This window comes from Pan paniscus, chromosome 20 (genome assembly GCF_029289425.2).
Source record: "Pan paniscus chromosome 20, NHGRI_mPanPan1-v2.0_pri, whole genome shotgun sequence".
Lineage (NCBI taxonomy): Eukaryota > Metazoa > Chordata > Mammalia > Primates > Hominidae > Pan > Pan paniscus.
The window spans coordinates 6163790-6184136 of record NC_073269.2 but is presented as its reverse complement, the minus strand read 5'-3'; the positions used below and the strand labels follow the sequence as shown (position 1 = coordinate 6184136).

At 58.8% G+C, this 20347-nt stretch overlaps 1 protein-coding gene across 9 annotated transcripts in view; it reads left to right on the top strand.

Moving 5' to 3' along the window:
* The first annotated feature begins 930 nt into the window (after positions 1-930).
* The window catches only part of ATP8B3 (ATPase phospholipid transporting 8B3), a 31344-nt gene continuing 11927 nt past the window's right edge, over positions 931-20347 (top strand). For 2 of the 9 annotated variants that reach the window (XM_055103300.2, XM_055103298.2), the window contains exons 1-18: positions 1467-1717; positions 2120-2297; positions 3103-3164; positions 4045-4136; positions 5512-5625; positions 6581-6679; positions 7159-7220; positions 7679-7751; positions 7890-7960; positions 8361-8443; positions 11174-11332; positions 12131-12219; positions 13728-13918; positions 14023-14231; positions 17280-17311; positions 17407-17575; positions 18019-18207; positions 18297-18409. In XM_055103300.2, the coding sequence (XP_054959275.2) occupies positions 2209-2297; positions 3103-3164; positions 4045-4136; positions 5512-5625; positions 6581-6679; positions 7159-7220; positions 7679-7751; positions 7890-7960; positions 8361-8443; positions 11174-11332; positions 12131-12219; positions 13728-13918; positions 14023-14231; positions 17280-17311; positions 17407-17575; positions 18019-18207; positions 18297-18409 (1896 nt within the window). In that variant the 5' untranslated portion in view covers positions 1467-1717; positions 2120-2208. Of the gene's footprint in view, positions 1718-1901; positions 2298-3102; positions 3165-4044; positions 4137-5511; positions 5626-6580; positions 6680-7158; positions 7221-7678; positions 7752-7889; positions 7961-8360; positions 8444-11173; positions 11333-12130; positions 12220-13727; positions 13919-14022; positions 14232-17279; positions 17312-17406; positions 17576-18018; positions 18208-18296; positions 18410-20347 lie in introns of those variants that run through there. The other 7 variants (XM_055103296.2, XM_034945328.3, XM_055103299.2 and 4 more) reach the window with 6 other exon arrangements.

Genomic DNA, 20347 nt, shown 5'->3' with positions numbered 1-20347 from the left:
GCTCTGATCGCACCACTGCACTCCAGCCTGGGTGACACAGTGAGACTCTGTCTCTAAAAAAAGAGAGGTTCCCTGGCAGCCTCCAGGGCCAAGCAGGCTTCCAATTTGGGCTTCCAAAGAAAGAGGGTTTGTGATCACCGAGAGCCCTCAGGTGGTTGCCGCTTTGATGGGGGAGGTGGCCTCCCTATCCCCCTCCACCCATGTTTGCCTCTCCCTTTGGGCCCTCACCCCAGGTAGCCTCACTCTTGGGGGCATTTCATCTTCAGCAGCCCCTCCGCACACACTTTCTGACCCTGGCTCCAGGCCCTATCGCTGGCCTGGACCCGCCCTAGCCTCGTCGCTGAACTCACCCCTGCCACTTCTTCAGTAAGGATCCCTGAGCCCCTGCCACCTGCTGGAAAGAACCCTGCGGGCTTCCTCTTGGCCTTAGGGTGGTCTCAATGGCTATAACCGCCTCTCCCCAGCCTGGTGCTCAGCCCTGCATCTGCGCCTAGGAGGCGCTCGTTGAACGTGTATGGGATGAATGAACGAACCCAGGACACGGATCAGACATGACTTACATAACCGCCGTTACCTGTGGTCCTTCCTCCTGCACTCTGCCACGCTGGCCGCACCAGCCTCAGCCCCGTCAGGTCTGCAAGGCCCATTCCGACCTGACCCAGGCCCACCTTTCCAAGAACCCTTCCAACCCCGCCCTGCGGTGCAGGTTCTTTCTGCTCCCTGACCAAGCCCGGCCCGGCCCTGCCCTGACACCCTCTTCCCTTTCAGGCTCCGCCCCTGCACTGGCACTGCTCCCTAAGGCCCTCCCAAGGCCCTGCCTTCTGTCCTGGACCCACCCTGAGCGCCCTCCTACCCTGACCCTGCTCTGCGCGGCCCCGCCTTCCTCCTTTGTCACGCCCCCGATCCCAGCCCCGCCCCTACCTTGACCCTGCTTTGCAAGGCCATGCTCAGCCCCGCCTCCCTCTTTGGCCACGCTCCGGGTCCTGGCCCCGCCCCTACTCTGACTCTGCTCAGCGACACCCCCGTTCGGCCCCGCCTTCCTCCTTTGTAACGGCTCCGGATCCCAGCCCCGCCCCTACCATAACACTGCTCCGCAAGGCCATGCTCAACCCCGCTTCCCGCTCTGGCCAAGCCCCTGAGTCCTGGCCCCGCCCCTACTCTGACTTTGCTCAGCGAGACCCCGCTCGGCCTCGCCTTCCTTCTAGTCCCTTCCCAAAAGTCCCGGCCCCTCCCCAGACCCAGGCACTGCTCCCGAGCGTCTTCTATCCTCGCCTGTTCTGCGAGGCTCTGCGAGGCCCCGCCCTTCTGCCGTGACCACGTCCCTGAGGCCTGGCCCCGATCCTGCTCGGCCGTGCTCCGCTCGGCCCCACCCTCGAGGCCCCGCCCCTTCTGCGCCTTGGCCCCACCCACCCCTCCAGGCCCCGCCCTCGGCCCCCTTCCGGGCTCCGAACTGGCTCCACCTTCGCCTTGGCCGGGCCCCGAGGCCCCGCCCCGAGACCCCGCCCCCCGTTTCAGGACCGTTGGCACCGGGCTAACGGTTCCACCACGTCCGCCGCCCTGGACGCCCGCGGCCTGCCCCTCCCTGCCTCTCCTGCGCCGGTGAGCGGCGGGTGCTCCCACTGCTGTGCGTCCCCGGGAGCCCGCGCACCCTCTCTGGGCTCCACCCAGGCTGAGAGCTGGGGTCGTGGCGGCGGGGGTGGAGAGCGCGCCCCTAGAGGTTCGCGCGGTCGGGGCCCCGGGGCGGGTGCAGACAGCCCTGGACTCTGGAGCCCTGTCCAGGGCGGTCCTGTGCCTCTGCGGCTGCGGGAAGACGGGGTGGGGGGCTTCCGAGTAATGGGGCATCCCAGTTAGTGAGGGGGCAGGAAGCCAGCGCTGTGTCCGTGTCTGTTTCTGCCCCCCAGATACACTTCGAGTGGATTCTGGCCATTTGAGCATTCTCTCCAGCTCTCCAATCCCCAGTCTGCCCCCACGGGGGTCTCCCCCACCTCTCCCCCGTCCCACAGCCTAAACCCCTCTTCGCCCTGAACCTCCCTTTTCCTCATGCGGTGAATGGGCACTGGCCCCGCTCAGACTCCCAGGAGCACCAGAGCTGGCCCTGAGCCAAGCCCTGCCCCACCAGGACCTGGGGACACGGGTGACTCAGACGTGACTCAGGAAGGCTCAGGTCCTGCTGGCATCCGCGGAGGTGAGACGGTGATCAGAGCTGGGATGGGAGACTCCCCAGGCAGAGGGGCACCCGAGAGGAGGCACAAGGCCCAGCCTGGCCGGGCTAGGAAGTATGAATGGAGACCAGAAGGGTGAGGACGGGTGCATCGGGTGGCCGGAACACAGGGGCAGGGGCTTGGCGGGGAGGGCACTGCTAGAGAGCTGGCAGGTGGGGGGCCAGTTGCTGGCGTCTAGGGGTGGTTTGCCCATCCTCATAGGGGGCCAAACCAGGGCCCCCGGTGCAGGGCTAGAGCCAGACCCACATTCCTGAACCTGCTAGTGGAGAAGATTCCAGGATCTTCTGACGATGTCCGTCTGCCTCCATCGCCCCCATCAGAGTTTGCTGCCCAGCCTGGGGGGGTGAGGAGGGGAGTGGCCATGCCTGACCCTCATGCTGTGTTTTGAGATATAACATATAGCCCGGGGGTCCCATTCAGTCAGTGAACAGACGACTGAGCCCCTAAGCTGGTGCCACATGGGGAGAGGGGCAGGAGGCCGTCAGTGAAACCAGGAGGAGGTGAGAGTGGTCCTTTCAGGAAAAGCGAGGTGTGGGGAGCAGTGGCCGGAGGCTGGCATGGCCAGAGGCTGGCATGGCTGGCGGTAGAGTCCTTCTAGGCTGTACTGGCGGGAGGCGACCAGGGTGGCTGACGGGGGACACTGGCAGATGGGCTGTTGCAGGTTTGAGGATCATCTTGGGGTCCTCTGAGTCTCAGGATGTCCAAGGCAAGACACACAGCCTATGGCTGGACATTCAGAGCCTGGGGGGGAGGCTGCAGATGAGTGTGGGAGGTGGCATTTGAGAGGGTCGGCCCCTAGGCTGTGAGCTCCTTGAAGACCGAGTGGTGCCCAGCAAGGGCTGGGATCACTGCTGTGACCCGGGGCCCTTCTCTCCCACAGCCCCACCAGCATGGGCAGCCTCGGCCAGAGAGAAGATCTCCAAGATGAGGACAGGAACTCAGGTGCTGATCCTGGGCGGAGGGGGCGGTGCAGGTGGGAGGGATTACGAGGTTCAGGGCTGGCCAGGCGCGGTGGCTCTCGCCTGTAATCCTGGCACTTTGGGAGGCTGAGGCGGGTGGATCACTTGAGGTCAGGGGTTCGAGAGCCTGGGCAACATGGAGAAACCCCGTTTCTACTAAAAGTACGAAGATTAGCTGGGCGTGGTGGCGTATGCCTGTAATTCCAGCTACTTGGGAGGCTGAGACAGGAGAATCACTTGAACCCAGGAGGTGGAGGTTGCAGTGAGCCGCGATTGTGCTACTGCACTCCAGCCTGGGTGACAGAGCGAGACTCCATCTCAAAAAAAAGAAAAAAGTGCAGGGCTGAGGCTGAGACGGGCTGGGGCCCCCAGACCTGCACGTCAGGCCTTGCCTAGGATTCTCATTTGGTTTCTAGTAGTCTCCAGCCCTAGTACTGACTGGGTTTGGGGGATTTGGCTCAGGATTTGGGGGCTGCATGCCCAGAAAGATCTGGGCCGCCAGCTGGATGTATGGCCTTGGACACCCAAGAGCCCATCACCGAGCCTCAGTTTACCCCCCTCTGTAAAATGTATAGGCCTGAACGGTCTCCCAGGGCCTGTTCTCTGCATCTCAGGACAGGCCCCTGGCTGGGGGGTGTGGGTGGCCACTCTCGGAATCCACTTGTGCCGGCGCCAACTATGGGCAGGGGTCTGGTAGGTCCCCAGGTGGTGCCTGCTGCCCGACTGTCTGTTTACGGGCTCCGACATCTCGGGCCTCCCCGGTGCCTGGGTCCCACGGGCCCCATTAGCCCTCCTCCGGGCGGTCATTAGGGGTGTTTGTCCTGGGCCTCGAGCTCCAGCGACGCCCGGCTCTCTTGCTGCAGCATTCACCTGGAAGGTCCAGGCCAACAACCGCGCCTACAACGGGCAGTTCAAGGAGAAGGTGATCCTGTGCTGGCAGAGGAAGAAATACAAGGTGGGCGGCCCCTCCCGCGCCTCCCCGCCCCAGAGGAGCTGCCGTGGTACCCTCGGGGAATCTATTTTTTGCTCCTCCTGAGTCCTGCCTCTGCTTGTATTTGCTCGATAGTTTTCTTTTTTTGGTTTTCGTTTTCTTTTTCTTTTTTTTTTTTGAGACAGAGTCTCCCTCTGTTGCCCAGGCTGGAGTGCAGTGGCGACATCTCGGCTCACTGCAACCTCCACCTCCGGGGTTCAAACAATTCTCCTGCCTCAGCCTCCCAAGTAGCTGGGATTACAGGCATGCACCACCACGCCTGACTAATTTTTGTATTTTTAGTAGAGACAGTTTCACCATGTTGGCCAGGCTGGTCTCGAACTCCTGATCTCAGGTGATCCACCCACCTCGGCCTCCCAAAGTGCTGGGATTACAGGCGTAAGCCACTGCGCCCAGCCTCTTTTTTCTTTTTTCTGTTTTGTTTTAAGATGGAGTCTCGCTCTGTCGCCCAGGCTGGAATGCAGTGGCGAGATCTCGGCTCACTGCAACCTCCGCCTCCCGGGTTCAAGTGATTCTCCTGCCTGAGACTCCCAAGTAGCTGGGATTACAGGCACCCACCACCACGCCCGGCTAATTTTTTGCATCTTTATTAGAGATGGGGTTTTGTCATGTTGGCCAGGCTGGTCTGGAACTCCTGACCTCAAGTGATCCACCCACCTTGACCTCCCGAAATGCTGGGATTACAGGGGTGAGCCACCATGTCTGGCCGATATTTTTATTTTCATCTCGAGGACCGAACCGCCCATCCTAACCAAATCACTGGTTTGGCACAAGAGTTCTGTGTGTCTCATTTGCCCTGTCCCAGTGCACGTGAGGGTCAGTTAATACCCAACCTGAAAGTACAATGTGTCCATCGCGGCCCTACCTGAAATCCTCTTGGGTGTCTTGCTTTGGGAAATGCTGGTCACAGCTCCATGAGTCTTTGCACTCAGTAGAAGCTTGATTAATGCTGGCTCCGGGCTTTTACATTACTGAGCAGGTGCTCAGTAAATGCTGGCCTGAGGCCTTGCATTCAGCAGGTGCTCAGTAAATGCTGGCCTGAGGCCTTGCATTCAGCAGGTGCTCAGTAAACGCTGGCCTGAGGCCTTGCATTCAGCAGGTGCTCAGTAAATGCTGCCCTGAGGCCTTGCATTCAGCAGGTGCTCAGTAAATGCTGCCCTGAGGCCTTGCATTCAGCAGGTGCTCAGTAACTGCTGGCTCAGTAGATGCTTAATGAATGGTGTCCCATAGCCCAGAGGATGCTGGGCGAGGCCAAGTGAGGCAGGTCTGGCCTCGGGCATCCCCATCCCCTGGCCTGGACGGCACCCCCCTGCCAGGCAGCCCGCGGCTCTCGTTCCAGACCAACGTCATCCGCACGGCCAAGTACAACTTCTTCTCGTTCCTGCCGCTGAACCTGTACGAGCAGTTCCACCGCGTGTCCAACCTGTTCTTCCTCCTCATCATCATCCTGCAGGTGAGGCGCGTTGCCTCCTCAAGGAAGTCCCCCCCAGCCACCTGGCAGCATCGATGTGTTTGTCTGTGTGATGGGTGGGTTCACGTCCCACTCCCCACGGACTGGGACCCTCAGCGCTGAGTCCCTACTACCCTGCCCAGGGCCTGGCACACAAGAGGCGCTCAATACGTGTTGAATGACGAAGGTGGATGGATGCACCCTCCAGGTCTGATGACGGCACCCTCTCCACGCCCCGCTGGTTCCTGCTGGGCAGGGCTGGGCATCGGGAGGCATAGCTGTTCCCCAGCCTAAACGGCCTCGGCCACGCAGCTCCCCTGGCCCCCGCCCTCCTAGCCGACCTCAGAGGCGAGGGGGAAGGAGGAGCCCAGAGCATGCTCTCAGGACCTGCGGAGCCACTTCCTGGTACCTGGGTGGTCCAGGCCAGCGTGGGGCCGGCATCCGGCCGGGGGTGCTGTTTTCAGAGCACCCACTCTCACCCAACATCTCATTTCTGTTCTGGACGGAGAGGTCCTCCTTTTGTCCATCGAGTCATTCAGCATTAATGGAGTACCTACTGTGTGCAGGCCACTGGCCGGTTGCCAGGGTGGGGGGTGGTGGAGCTCACACCTGCAGGGTGACCTGGGGAAGCAGGGACACAGGAGGGAGGGGGAGCAGTGGCGGCCAAGCTTGGGGCTGGGGGAGGCTCCCTGGAGAAGGCACCGTGGGAGCTGGGCTTGGACGGGAGAAGAGGAGTTTGCTGGGGAGACGAGGCGTGTGGGAGAAGTTCCAGGCAGGTGGAGGGATGCCGGGGGGTTTGTCCCGAGGGCTGGGGGTTGCGGGAGATGGCTGGATCCCGGTCAAGGTGGCCAGCAGATGTGTCACGTGGTGTCGAGTGTGGGGCTAGGTCGGCTCGGTGGAAGGGCAGGGGACGGGGGAGTGGGCTGGTGTGACCCTTCCTGTGGCCCCCTCACGTCAGAGCATTCCCGACATCTCCACGCTGCCCTGGTGCTCGCTCAGTACCCCTATGGTCTGCCTCCTCTTCATCCGTGCCACCCGGGACCTGGTGGACGACATGGTGAGTGCTGTTGGATGCAGCTGCCTGGGGGAGGGAGCGGGGCCGGTAGGGGGGGTCTCTTGATCCCTGGGTGAGAGTGGGAGGAGGGCTGGGCTTCCTGGAGCATTAGGGGAACGTGGGCCTGGGAGCCTCAGCTGCTGGGGCTATATTGTCCTTATCCGCTAGCACCCACATTGGGCAGGTGCCGCTGGTGGCGTTGGTTCTGTCGGTGCGTGGTTTTGGGGCCATTGAGCTTTGGTGGGGGGGTGGTCTGGCAGGCACACTAGGTGGTGGGCAGCACGCCTGTCTTCTCCCCGCCAATAGCAGTGGGTCCAGTGGCCCCCACGTCCGGGATCCCTGAGCAGACGCAACGTGGCGTGGGGCCAGCGGACAGGGACCCCGTGTTGCGGGCGGGCACTGCTGGGCTGTGGCGCGGCAGCGGCCTGGGCGGGGGCAGGAGAGGCTGGACGGTCTCTCTGATCCTTTCCCTCCTGGCCCAGGGGAGACACAAGAGTGACAAAGCCATCAACAACAGACCCTGCCAGATTCTGATGGGGAAGAGGTGAGGCTGGGGCTGCAGCTGGGGATCCGCGGGGACACGGGGGCTCCAGCCCAGCAGGGTCATCGGCCTCGGCAAGTGTCCATCACCTTCCGTGCTCCCCGATCTCCTGGCTGGTTGAGTCCGACAGGAACCGGGCCTGCATTCATTAGGCGTTTGGCCGGGATGAGGACAGAGGCCGAGGCCCTGATGGCGAACCCTTGCGGAGCTTAGGGCTCGGGCGATGGGGAGGACAAGGAAAGTCTGAAGAGGACGTGGGTGCAGGACCCTGGAGGTCACTGGGTGGGAGCGTGGACCCGCGGGGAGTGGGGTGGGAGCCCGGGGAAGGCTTCCTGAGGGGGCAAAGGCCCGGAGGTGGGGACTGCAGCTGCGGGCCCCCCGTCATCCCGTGCCTCTGGTCTCCCGGTGTGGGGAGGGTCGGCAGAGGGAGGGGCCTCCTTCACAACCCCCTCTCCCCGCAGCTTCAAGCAGAAGAAATGGCAGGATCTGTGCGTGGGGGATGTGGTCTGTCTCCGCAAGGACAACATCGTCCCAGTGAGCTGGGGTTGACCCCGAGGTCCCAGAACCACGCGCCCCCTCACCGAGAGCGCCCCTCCCAGGGTGGGGAGGGCTGCCGCGCCCCCAATTTGTCCTGCATCCCCTCTTGCAACGCTGCCCCCCACTCCACCCCAGGCCGACATGCTCTTGCTGGCCAGCACGGAGCCCAGCAGCCTGTGCTATGTGGAGACGGTGGACATTGACGGGTGAGGAGCTGTGGCATCGCTGGGGACCCTGGGGGGTGGGGAGCATGGCCCGGAGGAGCCCCCTTCCCCAGTCACCAAGAAGGCGGCCAGCCAAGGTCGCTCAGAGACTTTGGTCACTCACCCCATGAGTGTCTGGGGCGTGGCTGCTGCCAGGCACTGAGGGGAAGAAGACACCTACCCTCCCCATTGTTTCCATTGTGTGCATACGGGCAGGAGGCCCTAGGCCCTGGCCTCAGCACTTTGCAAATGTGCTGTGTGGCCTTGGGCAAGGCCTTCTCCCTCTCTGGGCCTCAGCCATCCGACCGGCAGCTGGCGAACTAGTAGGTGCTCAGTGAAAACGTTTGAGTGACTCCAGAAGGGATCAACTCCACTTTCACCTCCCTCCTCTCCTCGTCACCAGGGAGACCAACTTGAAGTTCAGACAGGCCCTGATGGTCACCCACAAAGAACTGGCCACTATAAAGAAGATGGCGTCCTTTCAAGGTGAGAGGCGTTGAGCAGGGAGTCACGTCCCTCGAATCTGTAAAAGTTAAAAGTTAGGGTATTTTGTTGTTGCTATTACTGTTTTTAAAACAAGGTGCTGGCCAGGCCCAGTGGCTCACGCCTGGAATCCCAGCACTGTGGGAGGCTGAGGCAGGAGAATCACTTCAGCCCAGGAATTCAAGACCAGCCTGGACAACATAACGAGACCCCATCTCTACAAAAATAAAACAAGTAGCTGGGCGTGGTGGCACGTGCCGGTGGTCCCAGCTACTTGGGAGGCTGAGGTGGGAGGCTCGCTTGAGCTCAGGGAAGCTGAGGTTGCAGTGAGCTGTGATCACATCACTGCACTCAGCCTGGGCAACAGAGTGAGACCCCTGTGTCAAAACCAAAAATAAAGTGCTACATTCTATTAAGTGTAAAATTTAACCATAACACAGTCACTTTGGTTGTTTCATTGAAAAGGCACCTGTGTGCATGGGCTGGCAATTCCTGTGGTGGGAAGGCCTCTGAGAACAGAGTGCTGACACCTCCAATGCTTGGCTGTTTCTTTTTCTTTTTCTTTTTTTGAGACGGAGTTTCGCTCTTGTCTCCCAGGCTGGAGTGCAGTGGTGCGATCTTGGCTCACTGCAACCTCTGCCTCCCAGGTTCAAGCGTTTCTCCTGCCTCAGCCTCCTGAGTAGCTGGGATTACAGGTGCGCGCCACCACTCCCAGCTAATTTTTGTATTTTTAATAGAGACGGGGTTTCTTTTTTCTTTTTTTTTTTGAGACGGAGTCTCACTCTGTTGCCCAGGCTGGAGTGCAGTGGCGCAATCTCGGCTCACTGCAAGCTCCGCCTCCTGGGTTCACGCCATTCTCCTGCCTCAGCCTTCCGAGTAGCTGGGACTACAGGCGCCCACCACCAGGCTGGCTAATTTTTTGTATTTTTAGTAGAGACAGGGTTTCACCATGTTAGCCAGGATGGTCTCGATCTCCTGACCTTGTGATCCACCCGCCTCGGCTTCCCAAAGTGTTGGGATTACAGGCGTGAGCCACCACACCCGGCCGAGACGGGGTTTCATCATATTGGTCAGGCTGGTCTCGAACTCCTCACCTCAGGTGATCCACCCACCTTGGCCTCACAAAGTTCTGGGGTGACAGGTGTGAGCCACCACACCCGGCCTGCTTGACGGTTTCTTATTTTCCACCTGGAGATGTTTCACACGTGATGTGGAAACAGTTACTCTTTGCTGCAGCCCAGTCTAGGGGTACAGTTTTGTTTGGTTTTCTTATCTTATTGTGAAGGAGAGTCACTCTAATTGGTTTGAGGACAGAATCTTTTCCTTGCTCCTGACACCCAAAGAGGTTTTCCCCATCTGTCTGTGATATCTGGGGAAAGGCTTAGCCCTGGTGGAGGGGGCCACACCCATCCTCTCTAATTTCCCTGACAGTCCCAGAACTTGGCTAAAGGTTCCTTTCTTTTTTTTTTTTTTGAGACAGAGTCTCGCTCTTGTTGCCCAGGCTGGAGTGCAGTGGCGCGATCTTGGTTCACGGCAACCTCTGCCTCCCGGGTTCAAGCGATTCTCCTGCCTCAGCCTCCCGAGCAGCTGGGATCCCAGGCGCCCGCCACCACGCCCAGCTAATTTTGTATTTTCAGTAGAGACGGGGTTTCACCATGTTGGTGAGGCTGGTCTCGAACTCCTGACCTCAGGTGATCCACCCGCCTCGGCCTCTGAAATTGCTGGGATGACAGGCATAGCCACCGCACCTGGCCGGCTTCCTTCTTTAACACCACTGGGACACAGAATCATAGACAGGCAGCAACTCTTCCTCTAGCATTTCCTCCCGGGCGGAGCAAGGAGGCTTTTGTGGGCCCTGGCCTCGTCCATCTGCCCCAGCATTCTCACTGGGCATAGACCCATTTTTCAGAGGAAGACACTGAGGTTCAGAGAGGTGGCCTGAGGTGTGGGCTTGCCCTGTGGTTCTCTGCCCTCTGGCCATCCCACCATGAGCGTCTCCGATTCCTACATCCAGGATGCAGTCAGGCTCCCCATCCCTAAGACGCGATGGGGAGGCAGGTGAGGACCCTTCAGGAACCCTGTGGCCCGTCTCTCTTCTGGGGTCCCAACCATGACCCATTGTCATTTTAACCCACACTGAATGCTGCCCCGGGCCAGTCTGTGCAGTTCTCCAATGAAGTGAGGCCATTGCAGGGTGTTGGTGAATGGGGGGCTGGTGGTGGTGGTGGACAGGCTCTGGCACCCAAAAGGAGGCTCATCGATCAGGTGTCCCTTCTCCTCTTCCCTCTTGACACATTTATTGAGCACCTACTGCATGCAGGTGCTGGGCCGTGCCCTGGGGTCAGAGTGTGGCCGAGATGAGGCTGGCACCAATTCTCATGGAGTTCACAGACATTAATAATAGCTTTGCACAAATAAATGTCTCGTCACCTGCTGGGATCAGAACCACGAGAGAGGGAGCTAGGAGCTAGGAGGGGCTGATCTGGCTGGAGGATCAGGGAAGTGTGAGTCCCCGTGGAAGGAACAGCCTGCCCAAAGTCCCTGAGGCCAGGTGGGGACAGGAAGGCTTTGGAGCCTTCCTGAGGCAGCCCAGTGCTGGGGCGCCATAGGGCAAGTTTGGGGCACAGAGGGGCTCGTGAGGGTGGCCGGAATGTTCTCACCTGCACCCAGTGCAGGGAACCTGGGGAGGAGGGCCTGAGCCCACTGACCCACTGACCACCTGGCCGCCCACAGGCACAGTGACGTGTGAGGCGCCTAACAGTCGGATGCACCACTTCGTGGGGTGCCTGGAATGGAATGACAAGAAATACTCCCTGGACATTGGCAACCTCCTCCTCCGAGGCTGCAGGATTCGCAACACAGACACCTGCTATGGACTGGTCATTTATGCTGGTACGGCTGCTCCAGGGTCCTGGAGTGGGAGCTGTACTGATGGGAGCGTGGTAGATGGATGTGGGGATGGGTGGGTGGGTAGGTGGGTGGATGGATGTGTGAGAGGATGAGTGCATGGATGGATAGACAAATAGATGGGCAGATGGGTGGGTGGATGGATATGGGGATGGGTGGGTGGGTGGATGGATGTGGGGATGGGTGGGTGGGTGGGTGGATGAGTGGGGGGGTGGGTGGATGGGTGTTTGATGGGTGGGTGGGAGGATGAGTGAGTGGGTGATGGGTGGATGGGTGGATGGGTGAGTGATGGGTGGGTGAGGGGTGGATGGGTGGGTGGGTGGATGGGTGAGTGTTGGGTGGGTGGGTGGATGAGTGGGTAATGGGTGGATGGGTGGGTGGGTGGATGAGTGCGGGGGGTGCGTGGATGGGTGAGTGATGGGTGGATGGGTAGGTGGGTGGATGAGTGGGGGGGTGGGTGGATGCGTGAGTGATGGGTGGGTGAGGGGTGGATGGGTAGGTGGGTGGATGAGTCGGGGGGTGGGTGGATGGGTGAGTGATGGGTGGGTGAGGGGTGGATGGGTGAGTGATGGGTGGGTGAGGGGTGGATGGGTGGGTGGATGGGTGGGTGAGGGGTGGATGGGTGGGTGGATGGGTGGGTGAGGGGTGGATGGGTGGGTGGATGGGTGGGTGAGGGGTGGATGGGTGGGTGGATGGGTGGGTGAGGGGTGGATGGGTGGGTGGATGGGTGGGTGAGGGGTGGATGGGTGGGTGGGTGGGGGATAGATGGATACATGTTTGCAGGTTTTGACACAAAAATTATGAAGAACTGTGGCAAGATCCATTTGAAGAGAACCAAGCTGGACCTCCTGATGAACAAGCTGGTGGTTGTGGTGAGCTGCCAACAAGTGCCCCTGCCCCAGGAACACAGAGGAGTGCAGGGTCAGGGATGTCATCTTCCAGGCCTCAGTTTCCTTCTTCTGCAAAATGTGCGGCCTGATCCTGTGGGCAGGTCTTTGGGCCAGAAAATTTTTCATTAAAGTAATTTTTTAAAAAAGTTTTATAAAATAATAATAATTATGTATTTATTTATTTTTTAGAGATGGAGTCTCGCTCTGTCACCAGGCCGGAGTGCAGTGGCGTGATCTTGGCTCACTGCAACCTCTACCTCCTGGGTTCAAGCAAGTCTCCTGCCTCAGCCTCTCGAGTAGCTGGGACTATAGGTGCACGCCGCCACGCCTGGCTAATTTTTTTGTATTTTAGTAGAGACGGAGTTTTACCATGTTGCCCAGGCTGGTCTCGAACTCCTGAGCTCAAGCAATCCGCCCTCCTCAGCCTCCCAAAGTGCTAGGATTACAGGCATGAGCCACCGTGCCTGGCCAAAATAAATATATTTTTAGGCTGGGTGAGATGGCTCATGCCTGTAATCCCAGCACGTTCTGGGGCCGAGGTGGGTGAATCACCTGAGGTTGGGAGTTCGAGACCAGCCTGAACAACATGGTGAAACCCCGTCTCTACAGAAAATCAAAAATTAGCTGGGCGTGGTGGCTCACACCTGTAATCCCAGCTACTTGGGAGGCTGAGGCAGGAGAATCGCTTGAACCCTGGAGGTGGAGGTTGCAGTGAGCTGAGATTGCACCACTGCACTCCAGCCTGGACAACTGAGCAAGACTCTGTCTCAATAAATAAATAAATAAAAATAAAAATAAATAAATGTTTTTTGGCTGGGTGCAGTGGCTCACACCTGTAATCCCAGCACTTTGGGAGGCCGAGGCGGGTGGATCACGAGGTCAGGAGATCGAGACCATCCTGGCTAACATGGTGAAACCCCGTCTCTACTAAAAATACAAAAAATTAGCCGGGCGTGGTGGCGGGCGCCTGTAGTCCCAGCTACTCGGGATGCTGAAGCAGGAGAATGGCATGAACTCGGGAGGCGGAGCTTGCTGTGAGCCAAGATCGCGCCACTGCACTCCAGCCTGGGAGTGAGAGCGAGACTCTGTCTCAAAAAAAAAAAAAAAAAATTAAAAAAAAATGTTTTTCTATCTCACTCTATTGCCCAGGATGGAGTGCAGTGGCGCCATGATATCTCACTGCAGCCTCCTGGGCTCAAGCGATCCTCAGCCTCAGCCTGCTGAGCAGCTGAGACTACGGGTGTGCGCCACCATGCCTGACTAATTTATTTTTCAAGTTTTTCGTCGAGATGAGGTCTCACTTTGTCGCCCAGGCTGGTCTTGAACTCCTGACATCAAGCCATCTGCCTGCCTTAGCCTCCTGAAGTGCTGAGATTACAGGCGTGAGCCACTGTGCCCAGCCCCAGCCTTATCTTTGTGTTTACCCCATCCTGATGGCAGAGTGGGGGACCCCCGCCCCCCTCACCCACCCTGTCGCGTCTGCCTTCCAGATCTTCATCTCCGTGGTGCTTGTCTGCCTGGTGTTGGCCTTCGGCTTCGGTTTCTCGGTCAAAGAATTCAAAGACCACCACTACTACCTCTCGGGGGTGCATGGGAGCAGCGTGGCCGCAGAGTCCTTCTTCGTCTTTTGGAGCTTCCTCATCCTGCTCAGCGTCACCATCCCGATGTCCATGTTCATCCTGTGAGTACCCGCCGGCCGCGTCCCCGGTGCAAACGCGGAACGGGGAGGCATGGGGGATGGCACACAGCAGGCGGGGCTGACCGTGACCCCGAGTGCCTCTGCAGGTCCGAGTTCATCTACCTGGGGAACAGCGTCTTCATCGACTGGGACTTGCAGATGTACTACAAGCCGCAGGACGTGCCTGCCAAGGCCCGGAGCACCAGCCTCAACGACCACCTGGGCCAGGTGGAATACATCTTCTCGGACAAGACGGGCACGCTCACGCAGAACATCTTGACCTTCAACAAGTGCTGCATCAACGGCCGCGTCTACGGTGCGGCCCCGACACCTGAGCTCCCAGCTGGGTCCTCGATCTTCAAGGGGCTCAGGGTGCCTGAGGACCAGAGCCACGTCTGGCCCCATGCCCAGCACCCCTGCCCGAATCTGAACCAGGGAACCATAGCCAGATGGCCTGGTTTCCTTTGGAGGGGGCCAGGAAACTTTTTTTTTTTTTGAGGCAGAGTCTCACTCTGTCTACCCAGGCAGGAATGCAGTGGTGCAATCTTGGCTCACTGCAATCTCCACCTCCCAGGTTCAAGCGATTCTCCTGGCTCAGCCTCCCGAGTAGCTGGGATTATAGGCACCTGCCACCACACCTAATTTTTTTGTATTTTTAGCAGAGATGGGGTTTCACCATGTTGGCCATGCTGGTCTCGAACTCCTGGCCTCCGGCGATCCACCTGCCTCGGCCTCCCAAAGTGCTGGGATTACAGGCGTGAGCCACCACGCCCGGTCGACTTTTTTTTTTTTTTTCTCTCTGAGACGGAGTTTTGCTCTCGTTGCCCAGGCTGGAGTGCAGTGGTGCGATCTCGGCTCACTGAAACCTCTGCCTCCTGGGTTGATTCTCCTGCCTCAGCCTCCCAAGTAGCTGGGATTACAGTTGCGTGCCACCCCGCCTGGCTAATTTTTGTATTTTTTTTTTTCAGTAGAGACGGGGTTTCACCCTGTTTCCCAGGCTGGTCTCGAACTCCTGACTTCAGGTGATCCACCTGCCTCAGCCTCCAAAATATTGGCATTGCAGGCATGAGCCACCACACCTAGCCAAACTTTTAAACAGTGTGTATTTATTTATTTTTTGAGATGGGGTCTTGCTCTGCCGCCCAGGCTGGAATGCAGTGGTGCAATCATAGCTTATTGCAGCCTCGAATTCCTGGGTTCAAGCAATCCTCCCACTTCAGCTTCCCAAGTAGCCGGGACTACAGGAGAGTGCCACCTTACCCAGCTTATTTTTGTATTTTTTGTCAAGACAGGGTATCCCTATGTTGCCCAGGCTGGTCTTGAACTCCTGGGCTTAAGCGATCCGCCTGCCTCCGCTTCTCAAAGCACTGGAATTACAGATGTGAGCCACCACACCCGGCCGCTGCTCTTCTTTTGACTTTCACAAGCCTTTATTTGTGGATGCTGAAATTCGAATTGCTGAGTATTTCTCAGATCACAAAATAAAATAGTTTTGTTTGTTTGTTTGTTTTTTGTTTTTTTTTTTTGAGACAGAGTCTCGCTCTGTCGCCCAGGCTAGAGTGCAGTGGCGCGATCTCAGCTCACTGCAAGCTCCACCTCCCGGGTTCATGCCATTCTCCTGCCTCAGCCTCCCGAGTAGCTGGGAGTGCAGGTGCCCGCCACCACGCCCAGCTAATTTTTTGTACTTTTAGTAGAGACAGGGTTTCACCGTGTTAGCCAGGATGGTCTTGATCTCCTGACCTCGTGATCTGCCTGCCTTAGCCTCCCAAAGTGCTGGGATTACAGGCGTGAGCCACTGCGCCCGGCCACAAAACGGTATTAGTATCATTCTAGTCATTTTTTTTCTGACCACTAAAAATCCAAAAACAATTCTCAGCTCGCAGGCCGTAAAAAAATTGATGATGTGGTGGGGTGTAGTTTGACAGCCCCGTGTCTAATTTATAACCAGGGCACGTGGTTTGGACTGGGTCATAATTTAGTGCAGTGAGAAGTCCCCAAGAAATGGTTCAAGTTCAGCTATAGAAAAATGGGCCCGAGGTTGAGGCGGGTGGATCACCTGAGGTCAGGAGTTCGAGAGCAGCCTGGCCAACATGACGAAACCCCGTCTCTACTAAAAATACAAAAATTAGCCAGGCATGGTGGCACGCACCTGTAGTCCCAGCTACTCAGGAGGCTGAGGCAGGAGAACTGCTTGAACCCAGAGGTGGAGGCTGCAGTGAGCCAAGGTCATGCCACTGCACTCCAGCAGCCTGGGTGATAGAGAGAGACTCCATCACACACGCACACACAAAAGACACCACAAAGGGGTGGCATGCACCTGTTGCCCCAGCAACTTGGAAGGCTGAAGAGGGAAGATGTCTTGAGCCCGGGAGGTTGAGGCTGCAGTGAGCTATGATCGCACCACTGCACTCCAGCCTGGGCCACAGAGTAGGACCCCATCTCTAAGAACAATAAAGCATAAAAAGTGGCTGGGTGTGGTGGCTACGCCTGTAATCCCAGCACTTTGGGAGGCTGAGGCGGGCGGATCACTGGAGGTCAGGAGTTTGAGACCAGCCTGGCCAACATGGTGAAACCCCATCTCTACTAAAAATATAAAAATGAGCCAGGCGTGGTGACATGAGCCTGTAATCCCAGCTACTCGGGAGGCTGAGACAGGAGAATCACTTGAACCCAGGAGGCTGAGGTTGCAGTGAGCTGAGCTTGTGCCACTGCACTCCAGTCTGGGCGACAGAGCAGGACTCTGTCTCAAAAATAAAAATAAATAAATAAATAAATAAATAAAAATAAAAAAGAACAAAAACCCCAGGAGGAGGAAACAAAGCGTGTCCCACGGATGGGGCTGCATCCCGCTCCAGGCTGTCCTTTTGGGGTCCCTGGGAGACGGGACGGGGCCACATCCCGCGCCAGGCTGTCCTTTTGGGGTCCCTGGGAGATGGGACGGGGCCACATCCCGCTCCAGGCTGTCCTTTTGGGGTCCCTGGGAGACGGGACGGGGCCACATCCCGCTCCAGGCTGTCCTTTTGGGGTCCCTGGGAGACGGGACGGGGCCACATCCCGCTCCAGGCTGTCCTTTTGGGGTCCCTGGGAGACGGGACGGGGCCACATCCCGCGCCAGGCTGTCCTTTTGGGGTCCCTGGGAGACAGGCAGGGTGTGCTCCCCTCTTCCCGGCTTTCTGCAGGTGGTGGAAACTGAGGTCAGCTTTCGCCCCAAGATTGCTCGGGGTGTCGGTTCCAGGGCCGCAGGCCTGGCTTGTGTGGCTGCACCCAGTGGCCCCCGGAAGCCTGAAACTAGGGGTCAGGGGCTATGGGATCCCGAATGGGGGGGCCTGTGGGAGCTGAAGCATGAAGCTGTGTCTTTCCCCAGGGCCGGATTCAGAGGCCACGACCCGACCTAAGGTGAGCCTGCCTGGCCTGCAGCGCGGGACGGTGAGGGGGACGGGGCACGGGGAGCGGCCCGCCCACAGCCGGCCCGTGCCCCCCGCCACCCCCAGGAGAACCCCTACGTCTGGAACAAGTTCTCTGACGGGAAGCTGCTCTTCCACAACGCGGCCCTGCTGCACCTCGTGCGGACCAACAGGGACGAGGCCGTGCGGGAGTTCTGGCGCCTGCTGGCCATCTGCCACACGGTGATGGTGCGGGAGAGCCCCCGTGAGCGCCCAGGTGCGCCCACCCACCTCCCCATCTCTGAGGCCGCTCAGCCCCCGGGGCACGGCAGTGTCCCCAGCCCCACAGCTCACCCGGCCCATCTTCCAGGGCTTTCACCTGGCTTAGGGGGCGCTGAGGCCGGTGACCCCAGCCCCACCTCGAGGGCGTCCGGGCCTGGAGCCCAGACAGTGCTGACAAGTATTGTGGCGGGAGGGCGGACGTGTCATCGTCAGGGCTAAAGGATGTCCAGGCCCGCCGTCGGAGCCCGAGGATCTGTTGTTGAGCGGGAAGGTCGTCTAGTCTCAAGTGCTCACCTCCATGCATTGGGTTGTACAGGCGGGGGTCCCCGGCCACCATCAATAAAGGTGTAGCCCAGGCAATACCCATCTCCTCCCTGCACTGTGGAGATGGAGACGGGCTCCACCACGTGACCCCAAAATGGCCCCCCTCCCCACCAGACCAGCTGTTGTACCAGGCGGCCTCCCCCGACGAGGGGGCGCTGGTCACCGCAGCCCGGAACTTCGGCTACGTGTTCCTGTCCCGCACCCAGGACACCATCACGATCATGGAGCTGGGGGAGGAGCGAGTCTACCAGGTCCTGGCCATAATGGACTTCAACAGCATGCGCAAACGGATGTCGGTGCTGGGTGAGCCCCGCCACCCAAGCCCTGGGCCCCCCAAGGTGGGGCGGGCAGACGGGGAGCCTCTGTGGGCAGCAGGGCCTGTTCCCCCACAGTTCGAAAGCCAGAGGGCACCATCTGCCTGTACACCAAGGGCGCCGACACGGTCATCTTCGAACGCTTGCACAGGAAGGGGGCAATGGAATTTGCCACAGAGGAGGCCTTGGCTGTGAGTCCCTGCAGGAAGGCTGGCGTGTGTGTGTGTGTGTGTGTGTGTGTGTGTGTGTGTGTGTGTGTGTGTGTGTGTGTAGGGACAGGAGGAGGAGGAGGCAGGGGAGGAGACTGTACGGAGAAATGGAAGGCTGCAGGTACCTGGGATGGCTATGTACAGTGAGGTATGTTGTGCACTGTACAAAACACCCTCCCCCGGCAACACACAAAACACACACACACTGGCTGGGAGGCAGCTGAACTCCAAAGTGTAGCCCCCAGAGAGAGAGCGTCTTTTTCTTTTTCTTGTCTTGTCTTTCTTTTCTTTTCTTTGAGACAGAGTCTTGCTCTGTCGCCCAGGCTGGAGTGCAGTGGCACAGTCTTGGCTCGCTGCAACCTCCGCCTCCTGGGTTCAAGTGATTCTCCTGCCTCAGCCTCCCGAGGAGCTGGAATTACAGGCACACGCCAGTGCACCCAGCTAATTTTAATATTTTTAGTAGAGATGGGTTTTCGCCATGTGGGCCAGGCTGGTCTTGAACTCCTGACCTCAGGTGATCTGCCCCTCTTGGCCTCCCAAAGTGCTGGGATTACAGGCATGAGCCATCGCGCCCAGCCTGCCTTTTCTTTTTTGAGAGGGAGTCTTGCGCTGTTGCCCAGGCTGGAGTGCAATGGCACAATCTTGGGTCACTGCAACCTCTGCCTCCCAGGCTCAAGCTATCCTCCTGCCTCAGCCTCTCCAGTAGCTGAGATTACAGGCGCCCGCCACCACGCCCGGCCAATTTTGTCTTTTTAGTAGAGATGGGGTTTCACCATGTTGCCAGGCTGGTCTCCAACTCGTGACCTCAAGTGATCTGCCCGCCTCGGCCTCTCAAAGTGCTGGGATTACAGGCGTGGGCCACCGCGCCCGGCCAAGGGTGTATTTTTCTAATTTGCACAAGACGACCGTGCGGTTGAGCTGGCCCAGCTGCCAGGACACACTCAGCTCCCTCTGCTCCAAAGCTTCCCACTCTGTGGGGGAAGCCCAAACTCCTCGGCCCAGGATTTGAGGCTTTTTCTGTCCCCTGCTGACCTCTCCAGCTTGGTCTCTCTTTGGCCTCAGCAAGGGACTCCCTAGGACCCAGTTTCTGGCTTGTGACTTCCCCACGCTCAGGTGATGCCTTGGCACCTTTGCACATGCTGTTCCCTGTGCTTGGAGGGTCTTCCCTGCACCTTTGTCATTCAGAAGCTTTCGGTGTCCTCATGACTCAGCCACAAGCTCCCCACACATGGGGCCTTTCCTGCCCCACCCCCTGCCAACATGGGGCTGTCATCACCCCAGGCTGCCTCCCCCTGGTTCCATCCCTGACCCTACAGGGCCAGAGGATTCTGTGTCCAGCCTGGGGGCTCCTCACAGGTTCTGCTGGGGCCCCAGCAGCATGAGCACAGGGCAGCGGGGTGTGTGTGGGAAGATGTCCTGTGTCCCCTGCTCTGCCAGGATGTGGGGAGACTCTGAACTGGAAGTGCGGTCACAATAATGACCTAGAGTCCAGGAGCTCAGCACGTCAGCTTAGCTCAGCCACCCCAGGGAATGGATGGGTAAATTGAGGCCCGAAGAAGTGTCAAGGCCTGTCGGAGGCTGCCAATGTCCGTGAAGCTCCTCTGCTGTGTGAAGCCCAAGCTCTCGGACCTGTGCCCCATCAACAACAAAAGGGAAATCAGACATGGTGGCACGTGCCTGTGGTCCCAGCACTTTGGGAGCCTGAGGCAGGAGGATCGCTTGAGTGCAGGAGGTGGAGGCTACAGCAAGCTGTGATCGCACCACTGCACTCCAGCCTGGGAGACAGGGCGAGACCCCTGTCTCTCAATAAACAGGCTGGCGCGATGGCTCATGCCTGTAATCCCAGTGCTCTGGGAGGTGGGCAGATCATTTGAGGTCAGGAGTTCGAGGCCAGCCTGACCAACCTGGTGAAACCCTGTC